Source organism: Cyprinus carpio, chromosome A24 (assembly GCF_018340385.1).
Source record: "Cyprinus carpio isolate SPL01 chromosome A24, ASM1834038v1, whole genome shotgun sequence".
NCBI classification, from domain to species: Eukaryota; Metazoa; Chordata; class Actinopteri; order Cypriniformes; family Cyprinidae; genus Cyprinus; species Cyprinus carpio.
In genome coordinates this window covers 12,860,034-12,877,486 of record NC_056595.1, presented here as the reverse complement: position 1 = coordinate 12,877,486, position 17,453 = coordinate 12,860,034, and the positions used below count along the sequence as shown (strand labels likewise).

Sequence of the window (17,453 nt, the reverse complement as noted above, 5' to 3'; positions counted from 1 at the left end):
CTTCCCATTCTGCATATCTCCTCTTACAAAGGCAAAGGCCACTTTGAAGTGTCTTTCCATCAGACTGAAAGTTGAAGAGGCATACACGTCTGCAGGAAAGGTGGAAATATATTCAGTTTGATCACTATAGAGCCTCTCATTTCTACTCTCTGATGGTACTACAGCAGTAGATGCATTAGTAATGGATCTTTCCTGAGAATTCGAGGTAATTGTCTGTTTGTTTGTTTGTTTGTTCATATAGATGAAGAGCAGACAAGTGACAAACCCCTGAACGTCTATCTTCTGAAGTGCTTGAGAAATCTCACACAGATCTTCAGCTCCTAAGTGCCACTCTGATCACCTAATAATGTGAATGTTTATTTATGTTTTGGTATAATATGGAATATTTAGTTCTGAGTTTTTGTATATTTTTGTTTTGTAGCAAATCAATAAATGAACTGGTTTTACAGTAGATGTCTCTCCATTCTCAAACTGTCGAAAATGATCACATGCACTGTAGAACACACTGTATTTTTGGGTGTACTATCACTTTATGGATGAATTAAATAAGGTCATGATTTTTCCTTTCCTTTGTATGTTTTATTTTATCATAGGGGAATTCAGAGTTTGGTTTTAATTCTGCTCTCTCAGTTTCAGTTGAACAAAAAAAAAAACAATATGTGTGGGCTAGAATTCGGTCCTTTCTAGTTAGGTGAACTTAACACCTCCTCTCTAATAGAGTTTATCTGCTGGTTGAGGATGTGCCTGAAGAGTCTTGCAGCTGAACACAAAGTGCTGTGGTCGCCTCAGTCCTCGTCAATGCTGTATTCATTTTGTCTCAGAGAAGCAAGATGGTGGCAGTACAAAAGGATTACTGGTACTTGTTGGTACTCATGATGCAGCTCTGTTTTCTGAAAGGTAATGTTTGTAGCAAAGGTAGAAACTTTTGCTTATAAAAACATTTGAACTATAGCACATTGTTCTTTATTGGTAATTTATGTATATATCGAAGGACGTGAGAGTGAATGGCTGTTCTCTAGCATGATAAACAGTGTTCCTGTTCACAAATGAACTGAATTGACTTTCAATGCTGATAGAGTGAATATATAAATGTTTATGATGTCTATAGATGTTTAAAGAAGAAAAAGTAATAATAACTGATATAGATTTGTTATAATCATTTTAGGAAAGGAAAGGAGAATATGTGGTTACATTGAAAGTAACTGGTTTGTACTTGGGGCTGTTGATTGCATATTTTTTGTTAGTTTAGTTCTATAAGAGTACAAAATATGGTTTACTAACCATTAATGTTTAGCTTTATAAGGTTCTTCTGCTGCAATTTCAATAAATAAGGTGCTTGGTGACAGAAGCCACACCAGCAAATGTATTTTGTAGGACTGGGTTTTGACACAAATTTCACAATTTGATTCAATATCGATTATTTTGGATATATATCAGGTACAGGGCATGACAGATTTTCTCAAGGAAAAAAAAAAACAACTAATGTTGCAAAATATACCTGAGAGCCAATAATATGGAAGGCTGAAATTTGCTGATTTATATACAAACACTTAAAATATACTCAAAGTTTTATAACATTAAAAGTTAAAGTACTAACTTTAAATTACATAATTATATTTCTACTCCAATTCATTTTTTTAAATATAAACATTTAAATGTTGGTTGTCACAAAAACCTGAATTTATTCAAACATAAATTAAATATTAAATAACAGTTAAAAAAAATAGATAAGATGAATGTGTTTTATGGTGATAAGATAAAGAATGTGTTATATGGTGCATTTTTAGCAAAATGCTCCTCTCTAGAGTTCATTTTTCTATCTGACTAAAGAGTTCATGAGTAAAGCGTTCACCAAATGTTTTTTTCTGTGGTAAATGTGATATGTGACATATTGTTTACAAGCTATTGTCGTCTTTCCGTGGTTGAAACACTGATTGAGCGATTACATGAGACAGGATACAGATTTTACTGTTGTACTCTTTCTTTTAACATAACTTCAGATGTTCATTCATGTTTATTTCGTGCTGTAACGCTATTAAAGCAAAGATGATCAGTTTGCACTGCCGCTTCTACCCAAGGCCATACTACCCAGCCTAGTATTAGTATTTACCCAGCCTAGTATTTTGGCACATACGTCTTTATTGGGTACAATATATACTTCCTGAAAATATATTTAATAGGGGTGCATAAGTATTTCTATTTGATCTATTATAGCTTTGAACATTCATCAAATAATCCTAAAAAAAAGCATAAAAGTTTCCACAGAAAAAATTGATGACATAATGGATGCTGAAAAGTCAGATTTGCCATAATAGGAATACATTATATATTAAAATAGGACTTTAGGGTGTTCTAATATTTCACAATATTAAAACTTAACTCTACTCTTTTTAAAATAAATTCATACTCAGTTATCATAATATACTTATTTCAAAAACATTTAAAAAGAAATTACAGACCTCAAACTTTTGAACAGTAAGGGTTTTTTTTTTTTTTTTTTTTTTTTTTTTAGTTAAACTATTACCTTTTAAAATCCAGTAATTGCAAATGCCCAAAAAAAAAAAAAAAAAAAAAAAAACATTTTTATTGGTCAGAAGGTGTGTGTGAGCCCTAATGTTCTCTGCCTGTATCTGTTCACTTGAAATGATGTACCTTTAGATGATTTTGAATACTTTTGTGTCCATTTTTATCTCTGTCTGATTTCCCACACTTTCATAATGTCTTCTAGACTCTGTTCAGATGAAAGCCCCAGAATCAAAAGTCACACTGAAGGACGGAATGATATTGGACTGCCTGTGTCCGTGGACTGGCCAGCTCATTATGGTCTCTTGGACTAAAAAGTCTCTTTCAAAACCTGTAGCTGTTTATCATCCTCAGTATGGTACCAGCTTTGAGTCATCATATGAAGGCAGAGTGGAGTTTCTGAAAACCACCGAGATGGACGGCAGCATTTCCATAATGAATGTCACTGAGGGTGACATCGGCCAGTATCATTGCTCTCTGCAGACTTATCCTCAGGGTTCATGGACCAAAGACACATTTGTCGAAAGAGCAGGTGAAATAAGAAAATATTTATATTGCGCCTTTTTACAGACATGGTAATCCAACAGGTTTAACCCTAGAGTGAGAATAGCTAACTACAGTAGGTTAACAATTTCCAGTGTTAAAGATCTTTTATAACATGACTCCTACTTTTCTTTTTTTTTTTTTCTAGTAATCACCTCCCCCTTCTCTATTCAACCAGACACTAAGCTGGTGGTCACAGAGAATGACAACCTGACCATTAGATGTAACCATGTCCATAACGGTGAGGTTTACCAAGTAAGCATTGAGAAACTGGATGCCGAGGTGGGCATTAGTAATATTATAGCAACGTGTCGGATGCTAGAAGATGACGTGGAGCTGAGCGAGTTCAACAGTAGAGGACGACTGAACTGCAGTGATGCTATGGAGGTCAGTCTACACCTCACCAACAACACAGACGCCGGTGTTCAGTCCACCACAATCCTGCTGACCACTCTCCCTGCTCAAGATAAAACAAGGCCTAAAATAACCTTAAAAAAAAAAAATAAATTATATAAACTATTTTATAAAAAAAAAAAAAAAAACTTGGGTTAAAATTACTTTAAAACCAATTAATTTATATTCTCTACATTTCAATGCAAAATTTAAACAAAAAATGTTAAAACAAAGAGATAAATAAGAAAAGGTGGTATGCTTCCATGCATGGCATCATTTTTGTTGCTCAGGCTAACATACAAGATTTATATATGAAGCATAGAAAAACAAGAAATAAAATGATTTTGAGAAAAAGAAAATCTAAAATAACACATCCTATGTCAATTTGCATTCAAGGTTCTTAATTCTGATTCTGAATAGAATTCGAGAATTAAAGCCATTTTTGAAGAACTTAAACCATGAGTTTATGAATATTTTGCCACCAACTATTACTTTTGTCATACTCCATTGTTTTATTTTGAGAATTACTACACATAAGTCACAACACTGTCCTGCCGCAGCTCAGTTCATAAATGTTTTATCATTTTTTTTTTTTTAATGAATTAATATTTAAAAGCTTAATGCTTAAAAGTTTAATGCATGTGGTTATCCTTCATTTCAGATTTTAGGAGTCTTCATCACATGCTGTATGTGTATATTGGAGGAGGGCTGGTTGGTGTCGCTCTTCTGATGATTTTATTGCTGACGTGGCTGAACAGGTGTGTCATATCAATGTATTATTCATAAATGCTCAGCAGTTTTTACACTAGAAGTTCAAACCACCTTGAGTACTTGAACAAGAATAACTATCTCTTTTTGCCCAAGCACAAAAAAAAAATAAAAAACAAAAAACACAAAATCCCTAATTTATAAATTATAAATATGAGGGCTAACATACCTAAAGACAGTACAAACAGATTCACTGCTGGTATAATAGTCTTGTGTTCTGCGCATGTTGTGACTGAATTTGGACAATGCATTTCCCATAGCTTTCATTAGGTATGAAGCTATAAGCATCTGGTTTGTCTGTTAAGGGGTCTCTAAGATAATTGGCTGTGAAATCCCATCCCCTCCTTGCTTTCGCCATATGTCCAACACACTTGCTGCCAGCCGTACTAAGTTTTATACTGAGTGTGCAGTTTGTTATTTTGCAGTGAAGCGAGGTTATCTCTATACTGCAGTGTTTGCTTTCCTGTATCCTTAATAAAATGATTAAGTGGCCTTTAATGTCTGTCATCTAGAGAAAACCATCACTCAATTTCTAAATTGGTTTTCACAGGATGAAAAGGAAGAGAGAGGAGTACAGAATCAAACTGCATCCAGCTAAAAGACAGGTAAATATGTCAGTTAGTTTTGCTCCACACAGCTGAGCATGTATTGTTGCTGTGTGAATCTCATCATCCATATTTCACTACAAAATCAGGTGTTCAAAAATGATTACTTCAGTACTCTGTCAAAATTGTATAGTGTGGTTATTGTATAGTGTGACTATTTTTATATTATAATGCACTGATCTGTTCCATACTGAAATTTTATTTGTTTATTAAAATCAACTAATACTACCATGAAATAAAAATATTTAATAACTGGAATTATACAATTTAAAACAATTGTACATTTTTATGTTAACATTAATATATTAACAGTATCATCACATTCTCATAATTTTTTTATAATTTTTATTTTATATGTATAATTTGTTAAATATTTTAATATATAGTAATAATTTATATGTGTAAAATCATATAATAACATTATATATTTTAATGTAAGATTATATATGTGTGTGTGTGTGTGTGTGTGTGTGTGTGTGTGTGTGTGCGTGTGCGTGTGTGTGTGTGTGTGTGTGTCATCATAACAGAAATATAATGATGTTTACATTTAATTTATGGTAATCTCAGTTGTAGTAATTTAAGCACTTTAACTTGAACTTATTTTAATTCAAATTTGTTGTGACTGCAACATTTACAAAGTCTTCTAACATTAATATTTTATTTATTTATATTTGTTTTAGAATCAAGTTTTTGTTTTAGTTAATAATAACAACACTGAGTATAACCTGGACATATTTCATGAAATTCCCCCTGCTGTATATTATATATAAACATATTTACATATTTCATTGTTGGGATTAACACATGATGCCTCATTAATAACAATGTCTACAAAATGCAAGGCAAATATACCACTTATTATATTCATATCCATTTCCAATCTCTCCCAAATTCATTTTTACTTTACATAGTATAGTTTAGAGAAATTCTGCACTTTTCATTTTCTATTATAATGTTTATAATATTGTATTGAACAGTGGTTCGGGGTCCTAGCAGGCCCAAAACTTAACTTTTCTTAATAACAACAACTAACAAAAATAAAATAACACTAACACCAATGCAGGGCAGTAGGTCTAATGCTTCTTTCATTCATAACTCACACTGAATGTTTTCTTTCTGTGGCAGCGTAACCCATATGACAATGGCTGTGTCTATGACAGGATGAAAAAGGGGACCAGAAGTGGGGCAAGAGATAAAGATATATATGTTAACTTTCAGATAGTGAGAGCTCATGAAAAACACAAACAAAGGAGATGAGATACTACCATTCTACAGAGTAAAAACTGAAAAACTGAAAGTTGAAAAACTAGCTGTAGCCGAACAGCAGAAATCATAAAACACAAACCAAACACCAGTGCCAAGAAATGCATTTGCACCTGAATACTAATGGATGGATCAGAGGGGAAATTCCTAATAATGTAGATGATTAATGAACCCATGCATATAATTTGTCATCTGATGAACCACTACCACCATCATCATCGTCATCTTCATCATTACATTAACCTTTCAAGCCTGGCCCAGAACCCACATTACATGGTATTTCATTGCGTAATGGTGCTGGATGTTGGCTGCTCGTGACCACATTGGGAAAACTGTCCTCTTTGCTCCTCTGTGAAGTCAGTTTGACAGGTAATCTTCTTAAGAAGCTTTCTGGACTGTATCAAAGCCAGATATAAGCCAAGCACAGTCACTCTGAGCAGACACCGAAGCAACACTTTAATTTGAGTGACTCTAATTAACAAATGATTGGACCTCAGAGAGCTTTTGAGTGGATGGATCTTCTCAAAATCACATCCTTGTCTCATGTCTCAATTTGAGTCCGAATGCTTTCTCTTCGCAGAAATGGAAATACCACCCTAGCGAATGAAAACCGGGATACGAAGGCTCCATTGTTCATAGGTGAACTGACAATGCTCAGCTTACAGGCGGAATATGATTTGCTTTGTGAGATATAATGATTTTAAATGATTAAGATCATTCAAAAGTTCAGATGTGATGTTTGAGCACAGCGCACTTAACATGTACAGGAATAAAATGAATCACATTTCGATGCATCTACAAATCAAAAATTATGCTTGGTACTCTAAAAGAGATTTGGTCTCATGATACTGTATTATGCCTGTATGATGTCGTTGGAGATATTGTGTAATGTTCTTTAAGACTCATATAAAGAAATTAACATTTAATATTGACTTTTTGCTTTTCTTTTTTATACACTATTTAAGTAACATGAACAACTCTTAAGGGATATATATATATATATATATGAGGTTGCTTAGTATTGACAACATATGAATCCCCAAATGACAACGATGATTGCAGCAACTATTCTGAGAACACGCTACAAACGCTCCACACATGCCTTGAAGTAATCCTAAGCAACTGTTCTGAGAACACGCTACAAACGCTCCACACATGCCTTAAAGTAACCAGGTCTTCTTTTTCTTCTGTTTACAGACGAGACGTATCCACATACAGACAAATAAGATCCTACACCTCAAATTATAAATCAATATTATAAGCTTACCTTTGCGAATTGAAGTAAGAGGAACGTTTTGAACACTGATGTCTTGTTCATTTTTAACCAGAAAAGTTACATATTGAAGCTTTAGGCACTAAATCAACATAAATCACCTATTAGATTGATTAAAATATTGTATTTACTAGCCTATAAATTATAACTATTAATGTTACATTTATGATGTTACGTTGCTTTCTATTTCAAATAAATGCTGTTCTTTTGAACTTTATATTCATCCTGAAAGTATAGGCCTACAAATTTTCATTTTCCTCAGTAATATTAAGCAGCACTGTTTTCAACATCGATAAGATTTTTTTTCATACTGTTGTTCCCTCATATGTTTCACCAAATCAGCATTTTAAAATGATTTCTGAAGGATCATGTGACACTGAAGAACTGGAGTAATGATGCTGAAAATTCAGCTTTGCCATCACAGAAATATATATATATTTTTTAAACAGTTCATTACTTGTAATAATGTTTCTCAATATTACTGTAGTTTTTGATCCACTAACTGCTTGTTTTATACATACATTATATAGGCCATCATATACATTAATTTTTTGGTGAATTATTTCTTTATTGCAGAAGCATATACAGTATTCAGGGGATTCTGTAAAAGCCATTCAGTTTATTTTACTCAGTAAACATTGACATATCCACAAAGGACAAAATACTTAATGCCTTAAAATAAAACATGGGTAAAAAAAACATACAACATACAATTACAAACTGATGTAAATGCTTCAACACAACCAGAAAGACATTATACAAGAAATGATTCCTGAAAAAAGAAACCCAAAGGAAATTTCCAAGTTATGTTCATAGCCGGCAAGGTTTGAAATATCATAGATTTAAAGTGTTTGACCACAGTGTTTGACCAAATATCCGTTAGAAATCCCCTTAGAAAAGGGCGTTCACTTTTTAAAGACATTTTTAAATGAAAAACAATGCACATTGTAATAAAACAGAGGTTAATTCACATTCAAGTTCTACTAAATGCTGACTAGAACGATTTCTGAGTAAATAATTACATGTGGGGGGGATTCTTCATGTGCTTCTCAAACCTTTAGTTCCACAACATGAGATATGACATGATCATTTGTGTTATTATTCTGGTTGAAACAGGTTTTTCTAGCACAATTAGACAAAACATCAACAGTCATTTAAAGGTATTTTACGGTTGAGTAAATCTGAATTGATTGTCGCACTGAATGCACTATTGTTTCTGTGCACACTTCTATCATCAGCTATCTATACAAGATCGTTTCAACCTTTGAAACCTTTAAAGTCATTCAGCAGAGTTATTGGAAAAGCATTTTCCTTTGCAGGGAGAGAATAGACATTTTCTGCTTTCGGACAAATGCTGTGTCAACGTATAAACGTAATTCAGTTATAAACATGTTGGATGGCTAGCGGGATGTTCATTTAATCAGTGTTCTAGCCAGATTCTCAGTCTAGCAGAGTCTGAAGGCACTTCTTCTGCAGTGTGAGAAGGTTCAGATTAACCGAACCTCCCATTCAGTGTGTAGACACATTTCAGAAATTAATTTAATATAAAATTAGGTTTTGGGGGAAATGGTTAAATGAAATAGTTCGTCCAAAAATGTAAATTAAAAATTTTCACCCTCACGTCATACCAAACCTGTATAACTGAATGACTTCTTAACCACTGTGACCAGATAACTGACTCCAGATTAGTGAATGAATCATTCGGCTGCTTCTGTGAACTAGATCAACAGATTCATTGAGAAGATCTGACTCAAAAAATGGTTATTCTTTCATAATTAAGAAATAACAACTTTGGCTCTGTTCATCACGCAACAGTATGGCTTCAGAATATTCAGAATCAAGTCTTGTGGACACTTTTATTATATAGTGCTTTTGAGTCATTTTGAATTTTTTTCAGATTTAATGGAAAAGAGCAACCAGCACAGTCTTCAAAATATTTGTGTTCCAAAAAACAACAACAACAACAACAAAAAAAAAAGATTCACAAGTCTGGAAAGTGAGTAAAAGATAACAGAATATCCCATTTTTTGGGTGAACTATCTCTTTCAAATTATATATTTTATCATATTTTTTTTTTTCCATTTCCCCCAAAACACCACACTGCAGACATCTACAGACAACATGGCTGCATATAATGACCCCAAAGCAAATGATAAAAGTGCAAAACAAGCTCTAATAGACCAATTTAGAGTAGACGTCACAGTTATGTCACTTGCGTATTGTGGTGGCAGAAAAACACTGGGAACAAGTGGAGGGAAACGGGCAAAATCCATGGAATAAGAGAAAAAAATGATTGTTGTGCATTTGGATTTCAGAACTGGAATGCAAATAATTTTATATAATACTGTCATCAAAGACGTTATTTGAAGCTGAACGCAGATGTTTAAATGGACAGACTATGGATAAAACCTGCTATGATTACCCTACTTTTAAAGCATAAATTAGATTTGAATAATAGGTCTATATAATATTCATATAGGGGACATATTGTATTAGCCCTACAGTTTAAATACATGCATGAAATACTACTTAAACCTATAACATTTTACATAACATTTAACTATTTTATCTCACAATTCTGACTTTTTTTTTTTTTTTTTTTTTTGTGTTCGGTTTGTCTTCTATTGTGTTTTTTTTCTTGCAAATGCAAGTTTATATCTCCTTGTTCGGACTTTATAACTTGATGCAACTCAACAATTGTGAGTTTGTCAATTCTGAGGAGAAAAAAAGGCAGAAGTGTGGGATTATAAACTAAAAAGAAAGAATGACTAGTTGATTTTCTAACCAGAATTGTGAGATATAATCTCGGAATTGCAAGAAAAAAGTCAGAATTCTGAAATATAAACTCGAAATTACATTTTGTATTCTTTTATTCCATGGCTTGAATAGACTGCTACATTAAAACTGTCATTTTCTGCCACCAGATAGGCTCCGCCCACAAGAAAAACGTCCTCACTGTTTGCAAACACTGAAATTGGTCTATTTAAAAGTGCAGGGTGCTAAAACACAAACAGATAGGCCTACTGTTTGACAGAATCTAAGTAAGGTGTCCATTACGACGACAGACACTGCAAGAAAAAACTTGTGTAAGCGCTACAGCGCATTTATATTTACAGTAATTCTGAAAAATAACCGCAGAAGGTCCATTTGTCGTAAACTACACAAGGAAAATAAAGATTATGGTACAACTTTTTGGCATTTTTTTTTTTTCTTCAACGTACAAAAAGAGGCCTCTAGAGTTCTCAGTATACACACTGTTCTACAAATAATTATTAAGTCATACATATATAGAGAGAGCGATTTCATACTGTACATGTGTCTAAAAGCTTCCTAAAGCTTTGGAATGTCCGTGAGTCGTGGCTTTCATCAAGCCGTGACAGTGCACGTCAACGGAGCGGCGAGGTGCTGCAGTCCCTATCGCAGCCGCTAGAGGCCGCTGTTGCTTGCTCCTGGTTCCGTTCCTCCTCCGTCTGCTCGGAAAGGAAGCTTTGAAACGTCTGCGCTCGTGGAATGAGTGTCATAGTCAAGCTCGTACCCAAAGAGCAAAAGAGATCATAATGCATGTTATCGACAAGGCACTGATTCCAGACGGCTTTCGAGTAAAGATAATAAGAACTGTACGGCAAAACACATTTCTGTGCATTGATTAACTTGTGCTTTTGAATGCAGCATTGATCGCCTTTGTGCATTAATATCGCAGTGTTCCTCAAACAAGACGGGAAAAAAGATCTTGGCAGCTCTCCACCTATCAGTGTTTGGCACGCTCGCAGGAGAGGAAGATGGCTTAACTCGATTTTCTAGAGGTGACTGTGTGATCAATTATGGATGAGGAGGAGTAGAATATCAAGGGTGAGACGAGGATACCTGTTCTCCAAGTGTTTCTTAACAATCCTAGCATGTATAGAGCACTGACTCAAATAAACACAAGATCACGACCAATGACACAGACCTGATTTACAATCCAAGTGAGCCGCTTCTGAGAAACGTACAGGTATTGCATTGAAGATTGTACTTGTTACAGGTGGGTGGGAAAACCAATGCATTTTTGAGCAAAACAAGAGGGCCAAGTCCTGCCAGCTCTCTGTCCCCAATTCGCATACTATCCGTCCTAAATAATAATCAGTGCGTCCCAAATCATAGTTTTTTTTTTTTTTTTTTTTTTTTTTTTTGAGAATAGTATGCTAAAACTGCATACTATTTCCAGTGTATTTGTGCTTTTCAGATACACAATGTCCTGCAAAAAATAAATAATAGTAATAATGAAATAAAATAATAATAATGAAATAAAATGAGACCGCTCTTTTTCAATTGACCAGTCTCATTTCATCTATTTTGTAAATGAATGTTATAGATATTATTGTGAACAATTCATCCATGGATACATTTTATATTTATTTATTTTTTAACCTCATAATGTTCAATCAAAACGTCAAACTTACAGTGAAACGACAGACTTATGCTAGATTACTCCAATCAATCATGTAAAGCCTGACATAAAAATTAGTCTGTTTTTGTTTATTTTTATTATTTTTTTAATGAAATTTTTTTTTGAACCTTTATGTATTTTTATTTATTAGAGTCTACATTATTTAATTTTCCTGGAGTATCATGTTCTATATATGAGGCTTTCATGGCTTATAGAGCTCACACGCAAGAAAAAAAAATTATACAGAATTGCACTACATTTTATTCAGAGGTCGAAACTGAGCAATAATATGTTTATATTTATATGGCCAAAAAGGTTAGATGATATACATGTACTGATAGCTTGTATTTAAATCAATGAGATATAACAGTATAGCAGACTACTTGCATATAAATATCAGTTTTCACTCTGTATCTCTATATCTCCCAATAATGTCTTACAATGATATTTAAATGCTTTGTTTTATGATCAAAGCCTTGTCATTTTCATTTTATTCATTATTTTATTTATTTATTTTTTTACAGTTGACTCCAACAACTCATCAAACATATATACGTTAATATGGAAGAAAAGATCTGCCACTACTTACGTTTCATCACAACTTTACAGTCTAAAAATAAGAATTGCAGTAAATTCAGAAGCAAATGGGGTCTGTAAGTGTCAATTTTGTGACAATGTACTGTGTCCCAATATTTACTGCTGAAGTATCTGCAGTACTTTCCAACCACTATACAGTACTGTATATATATATATTCAGTGTTTAATATAAGCAGTCAATCACACTATGCTTTGTGCAAATTCATAGTGCAAAAAAAGATGTATGAGAGTGGCATACATTTCGTTTGTACAGGTATGGAGAAACATTTGCTTTACTATTTGTACTAGAACATTGGTTTGTGTATATAACTTACTGTAATGCAGTACTGACTACTAAGAGTTTGTAAAGTAGATAAGATGATATTTAGTGGATATGTTTATTTATGTTTCAATGCAGATATCTGAGTGATTCAGGTATTGATTTTATGTATATTTAATTTTGGAGACCTTGACCTTACTTGTCCACACATAATGCTTTGCTTAGCAATCATTAAAAAATCACCAATATGACTTGAGCCTAAAGTGTCTGTATCTGTAATTGTGTGAACTAGGTGAAGATCAAATGGAGTTTATTTCCAACCCTCCTCATCCCGAATGTCCGATCACCATTGTGTTTTCCTGAAAATTCCAGGCAGGTGTGTTGGAGGAGGGTTGAATGTGGCAGAACTGCTCTGGTACATGATTCAGGCGGCACAGAAAGTGTCCTCTCATCCAGATGTCACACTTTTGATGTAAGCGGATTTGAGGGAGCCTGTATGAACCCAAGGGCAGTCGGAGCGCCATTTGTCCTGCATGCTTGGTAAACATGTTATGCCTCTGTGGCCCCAGCGACCTGCCAACAGGCACCATCCACGTGTGTTTCCATCACCTTAGGAAATTGCAGTCAGGCTACCGTGCCACAGATGATCTGAGCTGGCAGTGAGCTCTACAGGATGAAGGAAATGAAGCAACGGCCAGATAAACAGCACTTGGATGATAACACACACACACACACACACACACACACACACACGGACACTCTCACAATATTTGCAGTGTCTGGAGCCTACAAGCTGTATCACTTTCTTATAACACAGGCAATACAGTGTACCTGAGCAACCAGGAAACTGTTTCTTTATCAAACACTGAGTCAAACCATAATGAAAAAATCAAACGACGTCACTGTAGTATACATTATAAATCCATTGTTAATTTCAACAGACATATACAGCAATAGAACATTTTTTGAGCTTCAGAAAATTCTATATAATGCATTATATAATTATAAATAATCATTATATATAATTGACAAAAGAACATTATAATTAGATATTATATAAATAATTATAGGTATTTATACATATATATTATAAATATAACATTATTGAATAGTAAAAAAATATATATATTTTTTATAATTATAATATGTTAGATATTATATTACCCTGTTTTACGTAATGGCCGCATGACCACCTTGGGTATGTTAATATCTAAAACTAAAAAATGTTCCCCTTCTAGGGAACTCGCGCTGCGTCCTCTAGTGGACACTATGGGGAATGCTGCTAGCATGATAAGTGTTTGAAGCACGTGTGAAAAAAATGCCAATCCTATTGGTCCACGTGGCCCATGATGTCAAAGGCGGGTGCTCGGAAGTATAAAAGGGCACCTGCTGAATATGTATGTACTTTTGTTGTCTTCGGGAGCTGTATGTTTGCAAGCAGTGTGTGTAGTATGTCTGTTGAACCAGGCGAGCGTTTCAAGAAGTGCGTGCCTCCATGTCAGAGGTTTTTGACATCCGAGGACATGCATGACTTGTGCGTTATGTGCCTAGTTGAGGAGCACATGTGTTTGGTGGATACCAAGTGTGGATACACAAGGATGCCCCCTGTTGAAGAGACGTTTGTGAGCTCTCTCTTACAGGATGAGTCATCCTCTTTGAAGACTCCTGCCTTGCTATCCATAGCACTTCAGACCACCTTGTGCTTGAATGGTAGAGCGTATGTGGCAGTGGGTCAGGCTGGTGGAGCCTTGCACACCATGGCAGTGTTACAAGCCTATCAGGCTGACTTGCTGAAGGATTTTGATAAGGGCAGAGGTTTGTCTCCTGGGACAGTGGAAGAGCTCTACACGCCACCAAGCAAACTGCTGCTGCCATTGTTCGCTCAATGGTGGCTATAGTGGCTATGGCAGAAATCTTGCAGTCATCGGGAAGAAAGAAAAGGACTGCTCTGCTTTCGCCTATACCGGACTTTTTAGCACTTCCATCAAGGCGGTTGTGGATAAGTTCAGAGGCGAAAGTGCAATCAGCTGTTTTCAGCAAGTTCATTCCTCATGCCACTCCTCCCTCCAGGAGTCGGCAGTGGAAAGGTAACAATAGGATAGTATTGGCATTTTTTCACACATGCTTCTCGCATGGTAATGCTAGCAGCATTTCCCATAGTGTCCACTAGAGGAAGCAGCTTCTCGTTCCCTCTCAGGGAACCATGGTTACATGGGTAACCCAAGAGGTTTTCTGTATTCGAAATAAAGCTAAAATAAAATATTAATATTAGATGAAAAACTGAAACTTACAAACTTGAAGAATAATAATAAATGGTGCCTTGGCAACTACCTGAAATAAGTTTGTCGAAGTAGTAAAATTACTACAACTGAAATAAAAAGCTAAATTAAAATAATAAAAAAAGAATAAGTAAATAGATGACAACAGCACATAACGAAATTGCTCATCTAAAAAAAAAAATCTTAATAAAAACTGTAATAGTATACAATGGCAAAAAGAACTTGATAAACATCAAACACTAAACAAGGAAGAAAAAACACAATCTCCTCTTAACTTTATGTCATTAAAGGAGTAACATGCACAGAAAATGTGTATTTATTTTAAAACACTGGCTTTGTGTTACATTTATTCTAACTAATAACATCGACAGAAGTGCCGCTGTGTTTGATTTCCCAATTTTGACTGCAAACAGCCAGTTGGCCAACACCATCAGTTCCCACCGCAGGGGCTCCAACTAACAATGACCAGAGAAGAAAACAAGTGACAACCTCTCCATTCTTCTTCATTAGTTCCTATGAAATGACAGAAGCCAAACAAGCTTTTCGTACCTCACTCGAAACAAGCCAATCTTTTTTTTAAAAAAAAAGTCATTATATGACAGATCTGTTGCTCAAAGTTGTGGCCTGGTTTCAGTCGGGTAGGACAAAAAAAAAAAAAAAAAAAGGAATTATCTGCTGGGATGGTAAACAAGCATAAACAACCAAGCACACCGCAGCTGTCACACACACACACACACACATGTGTACATACACACATAGGCTCGCACAAGAAGCTGTAGTAAACTGATCTAACCTGGTGGGACACAGACGATTTGTCATTGCCTTGACATTAAAGCAAGACGGTTACATAAGGCTGACTTACAAGGCAGAAACTACAGTAAAGTATTGTAAGAGTACTGTACATGTTTTAACCTGTTGTATTTATTGTGTAAATTTCATTGCTGTAATGCTTTAAAATTTGTAATCCTGCACAATCATTCAAATATATTGTTCTGTCAGACTGACAGATAGATGTAGCTGAAGAAAAAAAAAAACAGGATGCAATGTTCACTGCTGTACTTACAGTATGACATCTCTGCCATTGCATCATGGGCCGGTTGCATCAGCTCAGTCTAGTTTTGGCATAAATGGGCACTAAGTTGCAACCAACACAACACTAACAATGTGTGCACTGTACTATTAAACTTAGTTACAACAAATAAACAACCTCACATGTGAATTAAATATTTATGGAAACCTCTGACCAGTAGTAATGGTTGCCGGATGCTTGTGTTTAAAAACAATCAATAACATTATGTGCTTTTAGTGGCTCTCAGAGGTATAAAAAGTACTAAAAAAATTTACTGCAGATACTCAGTGAAAGTTTTAATCAATTAAAAGTACAAGTACCTGGCCAAAAACACACTTGAGTAAAAGTAAAAAAAAGTACAACTTTAAATTGTACTCAAGTATTAAAAAAGTATTTTTTTTTCTGATAGACATACAGAAGTTTGATTAAAGGGAGAAAACAAAACAAAATGCAATGGCACAGGTCAAACACATATATCTAGTGCAACAACAAAAACAATTTAAATGCAGCACAGTTGAACACACAAAATACAAAATAAAAAAATACAGGTAATGGGATTAAAAGGAAACTCCATCCTTTCCACCCTCATGCCATCCCATATACACACACACATATATATTCATATATATATATATATATATATATATATATATATATATATATATATAATATATATATATATGAATTTCATTTATCAGATGAACACAAACAAATAATTTTAGAAAAAAAGAAGAAAAAAAAACATCACTCTTCGTAAAAAACAGTGGTTCTCAACCCGCAGCCCGTCACGAATTCAAATGCGGTCCACCATGCTGAACACAATTTAAAAAAATAACTTTCAGTTTTACAATTCATTTTAATTTTTACATTAATTTAAAAATGTACTAAAGAAATATAAGCTATAGCCTAACGTTTTTATGTAAAATTATTTTGTTTTTCATATAGGTCTATTATTTTCAGACATGAGCAGACCTACTCACATAACGTTCCGCATTTAACGAACACATACAAGCGTGCACTTTGGAAGAATTCAATTCAAATAGTCATCAACAGCCATTAGTTCCGTAAAATTGAGCATCAGAATGGACAAATTTGTTTTTAAGGGAGAAAAAAGAAATGTGGAAAATGCCAGCAAATTAACACATACAAACAAGTATAGTCGCAGTATCAGTAGTGAAGGAGAGTGCTGGATTTTCGGTTTGCCCCACAACTCACTTGAAGAAGTTCAGGCAAATGGAAACACCCATACTACGCAGCAATCATCCCTAATTGCAAAAATGTGGCAAAACATCTCTGGAGAGAACCTCATATTATTAAATTCGAAAGTGCTTTCCATGTTTGGATCAACATAGGTTACATTTGTGAATGCACATTTTCTGCAATGTCGTGCGTCAAGTCATGCTCCCGTGCACGTCTTACAGACTGCATCTTACAATCGCAACTTCATTGTGCATT

General features: G+C 34.5%; 2 protein-coding genes across 5 annotated transcripts in view; one reads left to right on the top strand and one right to left on the bottom strand.

The window, feature by feature from the left end:
• The first annotated feature begins 543 nt into the window (after window positions 1-543).
• LOC109062007 (CD226 antigen-like) lies at window positions 544-7,027 on the top strand. Of its 3 annotated transcripts, XR_006153450.1 has the most exons (7): window positions 544-897; window positions 2,729-3,055; window positions 3,215-3,532; window positions 4,121-4,217; window positions 4,778-4,832; window positions 5,958-6,464; window positions 6,676-7,027. XR_006153450.1 is itself a non-coding variant. In XM_042714233.1 (6 exons), exons 1-6 carry the CDS (start codon window positions 831-833, stop codon window positions 6,087-6,089), a joined length of 996 nt encoding a protein of 331 aa, XP_042570167.1. In that variant the 5' UTR covers window positions 544-830; the 3' UTR covers window positions 6,090-7,027. The 3 variants fall into 3 exon arrangements, 2 of the variants coding, with proteins under 2 accessions (XP_042570167.1, XP_042570168.1); XM_042714233.1 differs by having other exon boundaries at window positions 5,958-7,027; XM_042714234.1 differs by lacking the exon at window positions 5,958-6,464 and having other exon boundaries at window positions 614-897.
• A 3,184-nt stretch (window positions 7,028-10,211) lies between these two features.
• LOC109050171 (docking protein 6) overlaps window positions 10,212-17,453 on the bottom strand; it is a 70,002-nt gene continuing 62,760 nt past the window's right edge. Inside the window, exon 8 of one of the 2 annotated variants that reach the window (XM_042714230.1) lies at window positions 10,212-10,903. In XM_042714230.1, the coding sequence (XP_042570164.1) occupies window positions 10,755-10,903 (149 nt within the window). In that variant the 3' untranslated portion in view covers window positions 10,212-10,754. Of the gene's footprint in view, window positions 10,904-10,962; window positions 13,317-17,453 lie in introns of those variants that run through there. The other variant, XM_042714231.1, reaches the window with a different exon arrangement.

Bases quoted from the DNA above. Each gene is read 5' to 3' on its own strand.
- LOC109062007 (XM_042714233.1), top strand. From the start codon at position 831: ATGGTGGCAGTACAAAAGGATTACTGGTACTTGTTGGTACTCATGATG. The intron at 3,533-4,120 runs ATAAAACAAGGC...CCTTCATTTCAG, and splicing joins GACCACTCTCCCTGCTCAAG to ATTTTAGGAGTCTTCATCAC. The intron at 4,218-4,777 runs GTGTGTCATATC...TGGTTTTCACAG, and splicing joins TTGCTGACGTGGCTGAACAG to GATGAAAAGGAAGAGAGAGG.